This window comes from Rana temporaria, chromosome 10 (genome assembly GCF_905171775.1).
Source record: "Rana temporaria chromosome 10, aRanTem1.1, whole genome shotgun sequence".
Lineage (NCBI taxonomy): Eukaryota > Metazoa > Chordata > Amphibia > Anura > Ranidae > Rana > Rana temporaria.
The window spans coordinates 52733042-52751052 of record NC_053498.1 but is presented as its reverse complement, the minus strand read 5'-3'; the positions used below and the strand labels follow the sequence as shown (position 1 = coordinate 52751052).

The 18011-nt window shown below is 46.8% G+C and overlaps 1 protein-coding gene across 1 annotated transcript in view; it reads right to left on the bottom strand.

The window, feature by feature from the left end:
* Positions 1–18011, bottom strand: part of CNOT3 (CCR4-NOT transcription complex subunit 3) — a 425129-nt gene that overhangs the window by 135961 nt on the left and 271157 nt on the right. Inside the window, 1 exon segment of the mRNA XM_040327617.1 lies at positions 11006–11111. Within this exon segment, the coding sequence (XP_040183551.1) occupies positions 11006–11111 (106 nt within the window).

Below are 18011 nucleotides of genomic sequence, written 5' to 3'. Positions count from 1 at the left end.
AGCAAATCAGTGACTGTACAACAGGATGAAGAATGGGACCTCGGGACAGAAGGACCTCCCGCCCTGGCAACCGCCAGGGTACCTCCGCTACCAGGCGCCCGATATCGGCGTACCAAGGACGCCAAGGCCAATCTGGAGTGATTAGAATCATCAGGATCGCCTCAGCCTCCACTCTGTGGAGCAGCCGAGGAAGCAACTACGATGGAAGAACGGGATAAAGTCGCCGATACAGAACCCACAGGGCCATCAGCTCGACTGACGCGTCTGTACAAGATCACTAGACCTGGCCACTAACTTTGACACCCTTGCAGGCGAGACGAGTGGCCAGGAGATCCATGCCCTGTGAGACTCACCTCCTGCAAGGGAGCCGAAACACCCCCAAGCACAAAGACCAGTCGCCCTGGTCCAGCTTCCGGCGACTCCAGAAGTCCGCCTGCCGGTATACATGATGGCAGACCGAAGCCACGACCATGGCGTTGTCCAACTCAATCCAGATCAGACGACCTTGCAACCTCCTCGACCACAAGGGGAAGCATAGCCCTTTTTGCCCCAAATAGTAGGACAATGAATGGTAGGACAGGGTCCACAGCACCTGATATTCCCAGGCGGTCTCCCACCTAGGTACTAACCTTGCCAGATCAAAAGGGAGGGCCACAGACTGACAGAGGTCCTCCCCCATCACGAAGCACAGGAACCTCTGTGACCTGCGCAAAACGGGACATGCATGTATGTGTCCCTGATGTCCGAGGACACCAGAACGTCCCCCGGATGGAGCGCAGCTACCACCGAACGAATGGATTCCATGTGGAACTACCCGACGTTCACAAAAGGTATTCAGGGCCTGAGGCCCATAGAAAACTCCACAGAAATTACCCCGCAGCTCAGCAAGTCCCACACTGCCCAAGGCAGACCGACGAGCCGGGAGAGGAAGACACAAGGAAAGAACTCTGCCCTGTGGATAGGAAGAAACCTTATCTAGTACCTTGAAGAGACCACCTTGCAGACCCACTGGTCGGAGAGCAGGGAGGATCACTGAATTGTGAACCTACCAGCCGCCCCCCCCCCCCCCCCACCTAGAGATGGGGAGGGAAAGCTACATACAATGTCGGGATTTGGATGCCGGCATGATCGGCTTACGCACCCAGGGACGGATTAGTCCCCCAGTCGGCCTGGGAGGGTTGCCCTTTAATAATACATACACATAGTGTGTATGTATTATATGTAGGTGTATGCACACATGTCTTAGGAGGGTGGGAGGAAACAGGAATACCCGGAGAAGACACAGGGAGCGACAATGCAGGCTCCAGGCAGATTGGTGTCAGTGTCCGGATTCGAACCAATGACTCTCTTGCTGCCAAGTAATAGTTATCGCTACACCACCGTGTGCATAAAACCATCTCTGAAACGCAGCATTCAATGAAGCATCACAGACCTATACAAGGCCCTGGACCAGCTGGTCCGCTAGCCTAATAACTTTGGGAGAGAGTCGGTGCTCCTCCACTGTCTGGTGAAAAATGCTCACTTCGTGACTGAGACCCCAGAGTAGTGGCCACAATAGGCCGCAAGTCAGACCCCAGCATGGTAAACATGGAACGGGTCAGTACTTCGGATCTTCCATCAGTCAGATCCATACAAGCGGGGGTTCCCGCAATAGGGAGAGTGGTCACCTATACATGACACCCGGAGGGTCCACCACCGGAGAAAAAGCCCACCTTTTGAAAAGGCTCTCCTCAAAGGGGCACTGAACCGCCTGGCGGTGAGGGACTAAACGCCCTCAGCGGCTTTTCTCATTCCGCATCTTAGAAATTATCAAAAAAGATTCAAAAAAGACAGAGCCCTCGGCGGAAACCCAGCTGCACTATTCAGCTTAAGAGAGTCCCTTGCAGCAGTGAGAAGCGCACCCATAAATGCCTTATCCTGCTTTTTTTTCCCCCCAGGTACCTGGTCCATGGCTCCATAACAGAGCATTCCCCAGGGGATAGCGGGGGAAGGGGGCACTCTTACCGCCCATCCACCACCACCCTGGCACAAACGTGTCCAGGACTAACAATAAAACCTCTGTGGGAATCCCAGGTGCTAACACCTGCTGCCACCACCAGCATGTTGGGGAAGGACCCAGATACTGACTCCAAATAATAATATTTACATAGAGTGTATGTATAATATGTAGGTGTATGCACACCTGTCCTTACAAATAAACAGAAGCTCCTAGAGCCCTATTCAGGGCATCTCATCCACTTGCTGCGCTGACCAGTGGTACCCAGGGGACTCACCTCAAAAGAAAAGACTGCCCAGCGCTGCCGTCCGCTCTCGGCACACCGCGTGAGAGGGGAAAAGAACCGTGAGGCAACTGTGCAGCATCTGCAGGGACCTGTGTTTGCCGTAGGATACAGCACTAGGGGTCAGGACTACTTTAAGATGGCCGCCGAGCGTTCAGGAAAATGGCCGACCACAATGTAAGCTACGCCATAGCGCGGCTACGACAAGATGGCCGCCAACGGGAGTTTTCAATGTAATAGAAACACCTCCCAAAAAATGGCACCAGCGCCGGCCAAATGCCGCGTTTAAACGGGAAAAGCCTCCTAGGGCTTTTTAACAGTGAAAAACCCCTCACAGGAAAGACCCATACAAAAAAGAAAAACACAGGCCAGATGACACAGTCCCCTCAGGAAGGCCCCCCCCCTGACAGCGGCAATGTTAGCAATGCAGCAAAGGGAAAGGAGCAGGTAAGTGAGGAGAAGAGGACCCCCGAACCCCAGGAATGCCCAGCCGTACCAACCCACTGAAGCGGGAGGGACTTAACTTACCTGTCCGAACGAGGACCCGCTGACGCATTCCTGACAAAACTACAACCGCAATGGAGGTAGCCGACGGCCCGGTCCACTGTGAGTGAGACAACACCACAGCCCAGTCATATGTGGACCTCGGAGCAAAGCTCACCGGCCACCCCAGAGTCATGGGGTATGGCGTGGCAGACCCAGCCTCTTTGCAAAGGTGTGCCCACGCTTGCTGGTCAGACTGAGTAGACTACAAGGATCTATATTATCCAGCCTGTCTCTCGGCCAACAGTTGAAAGAAGATTCTTCAAGAAAAAGTAAAATAAAATTTCTCCTCAGGGCGCTGGGCCCAAAAGGGAGCCATACGTCGTCGTCCTTGCTAGGCAGAACGAAAACGGAGGCTGCCTACTGCAGGGAGGAGGGTTATGTCTGGAGAGACCACCCTCTGAGCGGGGCTGTTCAACTTGGTTAATGTAACATGTATTTAATTATGTAACATGTTTCTGCCTAGTCCTCTCCTGTAAACAGGGAAAATAACCCACTTGTCAAGATTTAAGAAGCTGTGTCCATCCATGGACGATAAGAGGAAAATGGCAAGCAAGGGTGGGACTACAAATCTTGAAGCCAAACATACAGGAGGCTTCTGCAAGCGCTCCTTAAAGGAGTCTTAAGTCAATCAGAATGGCAAACGTTTTCAACTTCTCCAGATTTGTAGGTATGTCTCGGGCTGCTATCTCATCTTTGATGTTATCTGAGAGACCATGAGAAAAAGCAGCCACGAGGGCATCATTGTTACAAGCGACTTCTGCTTACAAGAGTTTAAAATTCAATGGCATAATTAGTAACAGTTCTCGTACTCTGATGGACATGAGGCTCTTGGCAGTAGAAGTGCAGCGAGTGGGAACGTCAAATAACCTTTTAAAAAAAGCCACAAACTCTGGATAACTCAGGACAATGGGGTTTTGTGTCTCCCATAGAGGGTTTGCCCAAGGCTCTATCAGAAAGCAAAGGAATGATAAAGCCTACTTTGCTTTTGTCTGTGGGGAACACCTGGGGCAGCAAAAAGTATATCCCAACCTGGTTGAGAAACCCTCTGGATTTAAATGGATCGCCGCTAAATCGCTGGGGAAGTGGAGCGGAAACAGACATACCTCTTACAGAGGTAATATTCGGGGGCAGGTGCCTGTACAGAGACGGCCTGCCCCATCTGTTTTTCCCGGAACAGTCACAGTGGAAGGATCCAGGTAAGCAGTGCGAATCACGAGCGTCTGAAAAGCTATGGCAAACTTATCAATGCGTGATCCTGCTCATTCAACCTGGAAAAAATATTACCACTAGGTGGATTGCCTGTATCTTTTGAATTCATGGCCTTTGCCTACTGTCAGGAATCATGAATCAGATGGGGACAGAAAATGCAGGAGAAAAAAAAAAAAATCACACCTTTTAATATAGTGGTAAACACGGTACACATAGTAAACGTTGCAGGGGTTCGGTAATCAAAGTGGGTAATCAATGCAAGCCAGTAGATCAGGAAACCAGAGATCAGAGTAGTTGGAGACAGCAAACAGGATCAGGAACCAGAAGGGATGTCAGCCAGGCATGTCTAACGGGAAAACAGCAGAGATTCTTCAGATATGTTGACCAAGGCAAAGGCGTGGGAGAAATGAACCAGGCAGTTTAAATAGCCAGAAGGGGCTGACTGACAAGTAGGAAATGATCACCAGGTGTGGCAATGTGGAACAATGAGTTCAGGCAATTAACCGACAGATGATCACTGAGAAGGGGAGAACTGAGCCTAGTCCTGACAAGTAGCAAGTTAGGTTGGTATAGTGGCAGGCAAAGGCAGTATAGTGGCAGATTAGGGCGGTATAGTGGCAGGTTAGGGCGGTATAGTGGCAGGTTAGGGCGGTATAGTGGCAGGTTAGGGCGGTATAGGGTGGAATAGTGGGAGGTTGGGGTGGTATAGTGGCAGTATAGGGTGGTATAGATGCAAGTTAGGTTAGAATAGGGGTGGTATAGTGGCAGGTTAGGTTAGTATAGGGCATTATAGTGGCAGGCTATGACTGTATGTAGTGACAGTGTGCTCAGTCACTTACAGCATGGCTGGAGATGAAGAAACCCAGGGCTGCTGTATTCTCTCCTTTTTCCTCTTAACTGTAGGATCAGCCATTGAATGAGCTTTTCGGAGGCGTGGAGGAGGCAGCCAGACCCCCTGCTCCACCCACCATTTCCAGCTGCCTCAGAAGATATTGAAAATCCCAGAGGGACAACCAAACCTGATGACGGGTGTATTTATAGGCAGCCTCCCCCATACTGCTGGGGCCCCCTGCTGACACGATGGACTTGGGCAGGTAGTACATATTTACAAAGCTGAAAGGGCAGGGGTGCATGCTCATTAAGACAGCCCCGACTCTGCTTCCTCTAGGACATCAGGGTCTGACTCCAGTTGGAAAATGGGAGTAGGAGAAGAGGCAGGGTGTTTGGGCCCTGACCAAAAATGGCCATATTAAACTACCTCCTGCCCAGCCTATTATAACATGTGGGAGCATCAAGGGAAAGACTTTTTTTAATCACTTCCAAAGCTGTATGAATTCCAGCACTCCTCTCCTACATGTAAAAAATATTTTTTTGCTAGAAAATTACTCAGAACCCCCAAACATTATATATATTTTTAGCAGAGACTCTAAGGAATAAAATGGCGGCCATTGCAACCTTTTATGTCACACTGTATTTGTGCAGCAAGTTTTCAAATGTGATTTAAAAAAAAACACATTTCATGAACAAAAAACAAAACCGTAAAGTTAACCCCATTTTGTGTACAATGTGAAAGATGATGTTACGCCGAGTACATAGATACTTCACATGTCACACTTTAAAATTGCACCAAACTTTGGTACTTCTAAAAATCTCCATAGGCGCCGCTTTAAAGGGGTTGTAAAGGTAAATGTTTTTTCACCTTAAAGGATCACTAAAGGAAAAAACCCTGCTTACGGGGTATAGAGACATAAGAGTTAACCGATTCCTTTTAAAAACGATTAAAAATAGATAGAAATCAATCATATAATGTGCCTCTTAGATGCAAAAACGAAAGTGAAACTAGTTTAGTCTTTGCATGTTATTTTATGCCTCTGTGCTGGACAGTGCCATAGAGAGTCATGGCTAGGAAAACGAAACTAAACTCTGCCATGACTTTTTTCATAAGGAGCCAGACAACCAGGAAGTGTTCAGAACAGAGAAGTATTACAGCAACATCAAAGCAAAAACGAGTAATGAGGACATGAAACCAGGACTGCAGTAAGGTAAAGGAAGCTATTTAGCTTAAAAAAAAAATCCTTTAGTGACCCTTTAATGCATCCAGTGCATTAGGGTGGAAAAACATCCGACGGTAAACCCCGGTTTTACTTACCTGACCCCTCGAAAGTCCCGCGTGCGTCCACGTGATCCTCTTTGGTTCCCAGCCTGGCCGTTGATTGGCTAGGCTGGACGGATTGATAGCAGCGAAGCCATTGGATGGTGCTGCCGTCAATCACAGCGGATGATGTGGCGCACCGGGGGGCGGGCCGAGTGATACAGTCGGCGGCTATGCCCGCCGCTGTATCACGGGAGCGCGCTCGCAAAAGCTTTCCACCATGCGAGCTTGATCGCATGAAGGTGGAAAGCTTTTGCGAGGAGCAGCCGAGACAGCCGCCGAGGAACCCCAGAAGACTGGTTTAGGGGACACTCTGTGCAAAACGAGCTTCACAATGGTGGCAAGTATAACATGTTTGTTATTTAAAAAAAAAAAAAAAAAAAAAACTTTGCCTTTAGTGTTCCTTTAAGTTTGTTACATGTTTAGAGTTACAGAGGGGGTTTATGGCTAGAATTATTGCTCTTGCTCCAACGTTCGCAGCGATACCACAACGTGTGGTTTGAACATAGTTTATACATGGGGGCATGACCTACATTTAACAGATGTCAATGCAAGTCGCACTGAAATCCTTACTGCCCTTTTCTGAGTTGCAGCAATTTGAATGGTTCCATTGCCGTGAATAGGGTGCGACTTCTCATGCGCCTTTGAAATGTCAAGTTGCTTGACAAGTCTCAGGGCTTAATTGTAAAGGCAGGTAGTAAAACCAGGCAGTTGAGCCACAGTGTTACTGCCTCTTGACCGCCTGCCTGAACAGTGATATGCAGCCACTTACAGCTACACTTACCATGGTAAAACAACTTAACCACTTAAGGACAGAAGGTGTTTTTCAGATTCGGTGTTTACAAGACTAAGACAGTTTTTTTTGCTAGAAAATTACTTAAAACCCCCAAACATTATATATATATATATTTTTTTAAACACCCTAGAGAATAAAATGACGGTCATCGCAATACATTTTGTAACACCGTATTTGCGCAGCAGTCTTACAAGCGCAGTTTTTTTGGAAAAAATTCACTTTTTTGATTTAAAAAATAAGACAATAAATTTGGCCCAATTTTTTTATATATTGTGAAAGATAATGTTACGCCGAGTAAAATGATACCCAACATGTCACGCTTTAAAATTGCGCCCGATCGTGGCATGGCGTCAAACTTTTACCCTTAAAAATCTCGATAGGCGACGTTTAAAAAATTCTATAGGTTGCATTTTTTGAGCTACAGAGTAGCTCTAGGGCTAGAATTATTGCTCTCGCTCTAACAATCGCGGCGATACCTCACTTGTGTGCTTTGAATACCGTTTTCATATGCAGGCGCTACTCGCGTATGCATTCGCTTCTGCGCGCGAGCACGTCGGGACGGGGCGCTTTAAAAAAACATTTTTTTTTGTTTTCTTATTTATTTTTATTGATTTTATTATTTTTAACACTGAAATAAAAAAAATATCACTTTTATTCCTACTAAAAAGGAATGTAAACATCCCTTGTAATAGAAAAAAGCATGACAGGTCCTCTTAAATATGAGATCTGGGGTCAAAAAGACCTCAGATCTCATATTTAGACTTAAATGCAAGAAAAAAAAAAAAAAAAAAGGAAAATTTGTCATTTAAAAAAATGACAACAAAAAAATTGTCTCTTTAAGACGCTGGGCGGGACTGACGTTTTGACGTCACTTCCGCGCAAAGCTATGAGGACGGGTGGGGGCCATCTTGCCCTCACACACCAGGCAGCAGCATCCGATCTCCTCCGCCGCTACCGACGGCTCCGGTAAGCGGCGGAGGGCGCGGAAGAGCGGCGGGCCCTCTTCCGCCACCGATAACGGCGATCTCGCGGCGAATCCGCCGTTATCGTTTACAGGCCCACCCACTGAAAAGATGGATACCTCGGTTGTGGCAGCAGCTGCTGTCGTTACCGAGATATCCATCTTTAAAAACAGGACGTATATATATACACAGTGGGCGGGCGTTAAAGAGGGGGTTCACCCTAATAAAATTTTTTTTTTCTAGCATTAAATTAGGCATAGTAGCGCGAGCTACAGTATGCCTGTATTTATTTTTTTAGCCCCGTACTCACTGTGCAATCGTATAGATAAGATTCCGACTCCCCGCGGGGAATGAGCGTTCCTATCCAGATGGAGCATGATTGACGGCCGGCTATGGAGCGTCACGCTTCTCCAGAAATAGCCGAAATAGGACATGGCGCTTCACGGCGCCTGCGCATAGTCTGTGCGCAGGCGCCGTGAAGAGCCGAGACCTACTCCGGCTATCTTCGGGGAGCGTGACGTGCCATAGCCGGCCGTGAATCATCCTCCCTCTGGATAGGAATGCCCATTCCCCGTGGGGAGTCGGAATCTTATCTATACGATTGCACAGTGAGTACGGGGCTAAAAAAATAAATACAGGCATACTGTAGCTCGTGCTACTATGCCTAATTTAATGCTAGAATGTTGGTAATGAGGGTGAACCATCGCTTTAAATAGCATGTCTCATTTAGCAGGCGTTACCACTGCAAAATGCGACTAATGCAAGTTGTAGGGCCACATCGCAACCGCATCCAGTGCACACAATTGCAGTGCGGTAGTGCAGCATTTAAAGGGTAAAAGGGGTATTAAACACAAAACCAAAAATGTTATATATTGCAGCTCATAATTTAAATAAATGTGGTGGCTGCATTAGTTTTCCAGTTTTTAAACCACCTGTATTAGAGTGTCCTCAATCTGGATGAAGGATACAGGGGGTATATGTTAAATGTACTAGCAGATTTAAATACACCAACAAATTGAAGCCAAACTCCAGCTAATACTTTATAACCAGTTACAGTAAAAAAAAAAAATTCTGTTTGGGACAAAGGTTTTACAAAAAAATAAAAGCTGATCCTTGTAAGCAACCTGTCAGTGGTAAATGGTTTGTCTCATCTCAGTAACTTATACATTCAGCTGGAAAAAAACAGCAGACGTACTGGCCAGATCATCAAGTGAAGATAAAGGAAAGAAAGCCTAATAAAAGAAAACTAATGCAATCATCATCACATCTAAGAATTGGTAAGCTGCAATATAATTAATGTTTGCTTTTGAGTTAAAGCGGGGGTTCACCCGCACATGACACTTTTTCCCCTTAGATGAATGCTCGTTTTGTCTAGGGGAATCGGCTAGTTGTTTTAAAATATGATCCGTACTTACCGTTTACGAGATGCATCTTCTCCGTCGCTTCCGGGTATGGGCTGCGGGACTGGGCATTCCTATTTTGATTGACAGTCTTCCGAGAGGCTTCCGACGGTCGCATCCATCACGTCACGATTTTCCGAAAGAAGCCGAACGTCGGTGCGCAGGCGCAGTATAGAGCCGCACCGACGTTCGGCTTCTTTCGGCTACGAGTGACGCGATGGATGCGACCGTCGGAAGCCTCTCGAAAGACTGTCAATCAAGAAGGAACGCCCGCTCCCGAAGACCCATACCCGGAAGCGACGGAGAAGATGCATCTCGTAAACGGTAAGTACAGCTCATATTTTAAAACAACTAGCCGATTCCCCTAGACAAAACGAGCAGGAAGCTAAGGGGAAAATAGAAAAAAAAACATAATTGGGTGAACTCCCGCTTTAAAGTAGGTGGTGAGGAACATAACACCTCATCATCACCTGTCAAATGCCCTCTGAAAAGTAATCCACATTTGAACAAACCCTAACAGAGGGGATTTTGGGGGGAGAGGATTTATGCTAGGACGGTGATTGGGGGGATGTGGAGGGGAAAGGATTTGTGCGGGGGAGGTGAAATTTACTGAGGGGGGGGGGGGGGGGAAAGGATGCTAGGAGAGTGAATTTGGAGGGGATCCTGCAGAGAAGGGGGGATTTAGGTTTAGAGGAAAGATTGGATGGAGAGGAGAGGATTTTTTCTGGGGAGGTGGAATTTGTGAAAAGGCTTGTGCTAGGAGGGGAGATTTGGGGGTGGATGGGAGAGTATTTGTACTAGGAGGGGGAATGTGGTGAGGATGCGTGCGGTATTCCTGCTCCACTTGGGATGTCCAAAGGCACCCCCAAGTCTTTTATAGTTCTAGAAACACCCCTGTATTATTATACTCGGCTCATCCAAAATGACCACAAACTCCATAAGGTTCACAATACTCCACTCCTGGGCCGATTTAACCTAACATTTAAACCAACTGTTTGCAAGTGTTGCTTGAAAAAATAAAAAAAAATACAGTTAGCACCAGCACAGCACCCCCAAAACAAATGGTCATTTAGTGCTTGTTTGACTTCAATACTGAATGATTGCTTTCCATTAGTTACTAAACATATCTCTGGGGATATAAAAAGAAAATTAATAGGGCAGTCTTCTACCTAAAGACCCAGAATCACCAAAGTGTAGTAAAAAGTGTAGTAAAAACGACTTGCTACCTCTCACAGCTTGTCTCAATTACCCAATTACCCAATTAAGCACTGCTACACCTGTAGAGGGCCCTATTGGTAAGCAATCCTGTGGTGTGCTAAAAAGGAAAAACAAACTAGAATCAAGTCTGTTGCCACGTACAACACAACCCCTTTCACAATATCTAGGCGAAGCTCATATAAGGCCCAACGCCAATTACACGTAACGCAACAATAAAAACACCAGAAACATGGTAACATTCACATTAGGCACACCTTCAATACTAAATAAAATAACTACTTTAGTTTATGGTACAAACAGCGTATATGTATACACAGCACTACAACTCAAGCACAAAATACAGTTCTCTATCTAGACCAGAAGAAACTATTTTGGTTCAATTATTTCACAACATCACAGACATGGAAACACAATGTTGACTAGCGAGCTCCTATTGTACTCACGCAGTGCTTGTTGGCGGGTTGTGAATCACAGACTGGCTTGATTGTGATTGACTGATATTACCAAGTGCAACATCTGTGGAGTTTTCTGCTACTACAGAGCTGTAACCTGGGAAGAAATGTAGACATTGTTAAGTGGTAATATTTCATTTTCTCCCACTTGGGAGTTAAGGTTACATTTTTCCCAACTGTATTTCGTGCAGCCAACATGTGCAGACCCCAAACACACTAGCAGTCCAAAAAAAAGCTGCTCATTAGGCAAACTATTTTAACCTGCAAAAAAAGGGCATGGCCAGGGTGGGAGTGGATTCATTGGAAGTTCAGTGAAAACTAAAAGGTGTTACTACAAACAACCGCCCATTAGGATGGATGGGTTGGATTAATGAAAAATTGAGCTGCTGCCCAGAGGATCCAATTTTGTTAGTACAGTAACTATAGTCTCACAGGCACGTTTGAACAGCAGCACTAGTTTTGTTCCATGTCTATAAAGCGGCATTAAATGCAAAACCAAAAATGGAACACATTGCAGCTTACCAATCACTAGATGTGGTGGCTGCATTCGTTTTATTCAAGTGCCAGTTCACACCAGAGAAACGCAGTCCGGATGCGTTCCAGATGCTTTTCTGCATGGGCGTTTTTGATGCAGTCCGGGGGATTTTTTCCCCTTCTTTTTTTCTTAACCTTAAAGCGGGAGTTCACCCATTTGTTAAATTTTTTTTTTTCTCCCCTTAGATTCCTGCTCGTTCGGTCTAGGGGAATCGGCTATTTGTATTAAAATATGAGCAGTACTTACCCGTTTTCGAGCTGCATCTTCTTCCGTCGCTTCCGGGTATGGGTCTTCGGGAGCGGGCGTTCCTTCTTGATTGACATTCTTCCGAGAGGCTTCCGACGGTCGCATCCATCGCGTCACTCGTAGCCGAAAGAAGCCGAACGCCGGTGCGGCTCTATACTGCGCCTGCGCACCGACGTTGGGCTTCTTTCGGAAAATCGTGACGCGATGGATGCGACCGTCGGAAGCCTCTCGGAAGCCTGTCAATCAAGAAGGAACGCCCATTCCCGAAGCCCATACCCGGAAGCGACGGAGAGGATGCATCTCGTAAACGGGTAAGTACTGCACATATTTTAAAACAAATAGCCGATTCCCCTAGAGAAAACGAGCATGAATCTAAGGGGAAAAAGTGCCCTCTAAGGGTGAACCCCCGCTTTAAGAACATGTGTGTTAGTGTGTTTTGGTGCGTTCCGGTGCATTCAGTACAGGAAAAATGCAGCATGTTCTACTTTTTTTTCTGGAACGCACCGCAACTGCAAGCACTGGTGTGAAGTATGCCATTGAAAACCATACAACCTACTTTCCATGTGTTTTTGATGCAGAAAAAACACACTGGACTGCATATGGTGTAAACAGGCCCTTAGGCTTTTTTCCCTCTAGTTGTTACCCAATGATCTGGCAAGTGACATTCTATCTGTATTAGGGAGCCTACAAACTCAATGAAGCACAAGGACACGTTTGGAAAACAGCACTGTCAGTGAGGAGGGTAGTATTAGATGACCTAGCAAATTTAAAAGCTGCATTTACCATTAGCCCAGGTTCACACTGGGCTGCGGGAGTGAAGCCGTGCGGGTTCAGCTGAACTCGCACGATTTCACTCCCGCTAGCAGTCCCGATTTCGGCCGCAAATCTAGAGACATCTGTGCAGGTTTCTGCACAGATGTCAATGTAAATCGCGTCCCAAAATCGCAAAAAGTAGTACAGGAACTACTTTTTGAAATCGATGCGGCATCGCACCGATTAGGACGGTGTCATTGTCGGCAAATGCCGCCGATTTGAGATGCGATTTGACATGCCAAATCGCATCTCAAATCGTACCAGTGTGAACCAGGCCTAAAGGAAAAAAAGATATACACATTCTTTGCAGAAAGCATTGCAAGGTCAGGCTCCTGCACACTCTCCCTCCAGCTTTCTGCCTATACCTCCATATGGGCTTTCAGTTAGAAAGCTGGAGGAAGAGTAAAAAGAATAAATGGATTACAAGCGTGCTAATCAGTGCACCCGTAGTCCATTGAGAACTACAAGCGGTCGGCTGCAGTGGCAGAGGGGACTTCTAGCTTGTTCATTCACAGATCCTTGTGAATGAATGACATGCCTGTTCAGGAGGAGCCCCATTCAGCCACACTGATTTTAAAAGCGGGAGCACCTTTAAATAAAACAAATTAAAGCCAAACTCCGGCTAATACTTCATAAGCGGTTAAGAGTGATTTTTTTCCCTTTTGGGATACAGTTTTACAAAGATAAATAAGAGCCAGTCATTGTAAGCACCAGTCAGTGCTAAATGGTTTATCTTAACCCTCTAACTGCACATCTGCAGGACAGCTTGTTCTGTTGAAAACCAACAGACTTACTGGCTGAATCACAAAGAAAGCCCAAAACAGAAAACTACTGCAGTTATCACATCTAAGACATGGAAAGCTGCAATATAATAAATGTTTGCTTTTGGGTTTAACCATTTAAAGGGTCACTAAAGTAATTTTTTTTTTTTTTGCTGAAATGACTGTTTACAGGGTATAGAGACATAAAAGTTAACTGATTCCTTTTCAAAAATAATGCATCATTAATTCTCTTGTTCAAATAGTTTATTCATAACAAGAATCAAGAGTACAGAAAATGCATATCACTTTTGAGACAAATGGCATACAATGTAGTGTACATGTCAAATAGAAAAATGGCTTAAAGGGGTGTTCCACCTTTTTTTTAAGTTTATTAAAAGTCAGCAGCTACAAAAAGTGTAGCTGCTGGCTTTTAATAAACAGACACTTGCCGGCACCAGCAACGCGCCGGCCGGGGCTCCGCTCCTCGCCCCCCTTCGCCGGCCGGCGTCTTCATTCTTAGTGTGGGCACCCGGCAGTGACAGCTTTCGGCTTCACGGACGGGCACCCACTGCGCATGCGCGAGCGGCAGTGCGCATGCGCGAGGGGCGTGGCGCCGTCCGATTGGACAGGCGCTCACCTACAGGGAGGGGCTGTGAAAAGGCGATTAAAGCTAATCGCCTTTCCAGCCCCTCGGCGGAAGGAGGAAGTGGGACAGGAAGTCCCCTTCTCCTGAAGCCCCCACTCCCCCCCAAAAAAATTACATGCCAAATGTGGCGAGGAGTGGGTTAAGTGGAAGTTCAATTTTTAGGTGGAACTCCGCTTTAAAAGAATAAGCATGGCTGAAACAGTGTTATTACAAAAAGTGAAGAAAAAGGAGTTTGACATTGGATTAAAATCAGAAGTAACAAAAAGCATGCTTTATACAACAATATGAGGGTGTTGAGGTCTGCCAATAAAATGTTCCCATAAAGGTAGTTAAGCAGGTGAAGACCATAAGGTCAGGGAGTTACGGTGTAGGGTCCTGCTAGGATAATTTGGTTAGGCAAACCATATGTGGGGACTGGTGGCAGATGAGCCAAAAAGGACATGAATTTGACAGTGAAAATTAATTTGTATGGGGTAAATAAATTCGTATGGGGTAAAATCAAACCACGCTGTCACAAAATACCCTATTCACTCCCCGAACACACGTGGCGTAAGCCTGATCAGGATCTGTCGGGTCCACCTCAAAATGGTGGCCGATGAGACCGCTGGGCCTTTCTTGGGACCAGCCACCGAAACAGTGAGTCTGAACTCCGAAACGGAGCCATAACAGACAAGTATATTCTCGGCGCTCGGACAACGTCCACCACGTCGTCTCCTTGGGATTTGACGGATGAGGACACAAGCATGGCAGTACAATGTCTTCCTTAAGATGGAAGGTCGAAATGACCTTAGGAAGAAAAAAGGCTGTGGATGCAGCACCACCTTATCCTTGTGGAAGATCAATAGGGAGCCTTTCATGACAAGGCTGCCAGCTCAGAACCCGTCTTAACTGACCTAATAGCCACCAAAAGGACCACTTTGAGAAAGTGTCAACACGGGAACTTCCCTAATGTTCTCAAACGGTGGTTCTGAGGCACCTAGAGGTCATGGCGTTAAAGCCATTGACCGCAAGGCAGGATGACCTATGGGACCTTGCGACAGCAGGTCCTCTCGTAGCGGTAGATGCCAAGGTGTGTGTGCTATTCAAATCCCCACGGAGGTAGTGGAGGACGGATCGGAGGGGCCACATGCCGAACCCCCTGTACAAATATTCTCACTAGAGAGTGAGTTGCCAGGGGTCGCTGAAAGAAAACAGCCAGGGCAGATATCTGCCCCTTAATCGTGCTTAAGCAAGCTTTTTGGTCCCGCGCTGTAAGAACAGCAGGACTCTGGACCCTATACGAGTCCGAGGATTCCACTTAATTTCCTCGCAAAGGGCTAAGTAAGCTCTCCAAGTGCGATAATAAATCCTCCTAGAGGATAACTTCTTAGCCTTCCTCATGGTAGGAATCACAGAATCCGACAGGCCCCGGTCTCTTAGTACCTGGCTTTTAATAGCCATGCCGTTAAGCCAGTGACTGTAAAGCAGGATGCAGTATGGGACCTTGTGACAGCAGGTCCTCTCTCAGCGGTAGACGCCAAGGGACGTCTGCTACTAGCCATACTAGATCGGCGTACCAAGGACACCAAGGCCAATCCGGAGCAATTAGGATCATAGGAATCCCCTCTGCCTCCACTCTGAGCAGCAAAAGAGGCAGGAGCTTTAGAGGAGGGAAGGCAGAGATTAGCCGGTACCGACTCCATGGCGCCACTAACACATCTGTCGTGTCCGCCCATGGGTCACTTCACCTGGCCACAAACCTCAAAACCTTCCGATTGAGTCAAAACGCCAGGAGATCTACGTCTGGCGTGCCCCATCTTGGGCAAAGGAGCAGAAAGACCTCCGGGTACAGAGACCATTCTTCTTGGTCCAGCATCTGGCGACACAGGTAGTCCGCCTGCCAGTCTTCCACACCCGGAATGTATATGGCCGACCGTGCCAGTATGCTCCTTTCTGCCAACCTTGGGATGTGAGCGACTTCTGACGCTGCAGCCGAGCTACTTGTTTCTCCTTGATGGTTGACATATGCCACCGCCGTGGCGTTGTCCGACTGGATCCTGACGGGACGCCCTCGTAGCCTCTGAGACCATGTGGAGAGGCACAGCCTGATCGCCCGAAGCTCCAGGACCTTGATCGGCAAATGGGAATCCTCTGTAGACCAGCGACCCTGGGTCGACTGAACCCCCCAGACTCCCCCACCGGTAAGGCTGGTGTCCGTCGTGATGACTATCCAGTAGCACTCGCATAAGAGATTGCGCCTATGGTACCGCCTCCGCAACCCGAAGGGTCTGCAACTTTTCCACAGGGAAGCAGACCTTTGCCTCTGAGGAGTCCAGAATCAATACCAGATATACTAGGCGTTGAGTCGTTACCATTACTGACTTCTGAATGTTCAGTAGCCACCCAAGTGTCTGAGGGTCTGATGTTATAGACACACTCACCTCTAATTCTGAGGCTGAAGCGGCCCTCAGAAGCAGGTCGTCCAAGTAGCCCATGACAGCAATGCCACGTTGTCTAAGTAGGGCGAGAATTTAGGAAAGAAGAAGAGAAGAAGAGAGAAGAAAAGAAGAGGGGGGGCCTCAAGGGAGGGTGAGGGGAGTAAAAAAAGAGGTGGGGGATGTTGTTGCATGTATACTGTGTGTATGGATCATTTGTCACCCTAGGGTCCCAGAGTTTCTCACATTTGGCCATTTTATATAAGGCCCCTTTAATACAGGCTTTCCAATCAGGTCAGTTTTTCAGGTGTACCTGATCGGACGCTTCATTTACCCCTATGGAGCGGCGGATATCAGCAGTGACAGGTCCAGTGACATCCACGGCTATTCGATCCTGTCCGTATAATCCAGACGGATAGAAACCCTATTTTCCATCCATCTGGAGAATCGGATTGGATGAAAACAGACAGGCGGTCTGGTTTCATCTGATCTCCATAGAGGACAACAGGGCTTTGACGGAGACAGACCTGTCATCCGCCTGCTCAGTGGGGATCAGCGGATCGATCCCTGCTGAGCAAAGTGGAGTCCGTACATGGACAAGCCCGTGTGAAAGGGCCATAAAATTAAGACTTTAAATTTGGCATGGATCATAGCTTGTGGGACCCTATTACGAACTGCAAAAACACAAAGGGTGGGAGCTTTCCAGGCTCTCGTTATCGTCTGTTTACCTGCAGTGCTGACCTGAGGCAGCAGTCTGAATTGTCCATGAATTGTTAGGTTACAGAAGGGTCTAGTGTAATAGAAGAATCAAAAAGTTTAGCAAGAATGTGAAAAACATCCGACCAAAAGTTCTGTACAACTGGGCATTCCCACCAAACTGGGTGCCTATATTATTGCTACTGCGAAAGCAATGACCAGATACCATTTAGTAAGAACTTTGTTTCTAGTGCTACAATGTTTTGGCGCCTTCCCATATGTGGGTCCAACATGGTTCGTACCGTATTTGCGCAGCGGTCTTACACGCGCACTTTATGGGAAAAAATATACTTTTTTAAATTAAAAAATAAGACACCAATAAAAGTTAGCCCAATTTTTTTTTATATTGTAAAAGATAATGTTGAATCTGTGGCAAGTTTAAAAATAGTGCTTGTCATATTTTTTGCCCAGTTTGCAGCCCAGTAAAATGAAAGGGCTGATGGGGATGCATAAAACCATGCGAACACAAATGCAGCGTTCATTGTGTGAACTGACACTAAATCAACCCAACCTTTTAGGCTTTAATGCTTATAAACTTTCAGTCAGTGCCAAAATTTAAAAGTAGAACACATTTTACACCCAGAGCTCAAGACGGCTTTCACACTGCCATACTGTGGTTTGGCCACAGCGTAGGTGAACCCCCAGTGTCCCGTAGACTATTACAGTGCCTTGAAAAAGTATCAATTCCCCTTGAATTTTTCCACATTGTGTCACGTTATAACCAAAAACCTAAATGTATTATAGTGGGATTTTTTGTGATGGCAAACATAACCTGGTGTAAAGCGCCAGGAAAAAGGGATTACAATGGTAGAGTGTGTCTTAAAAA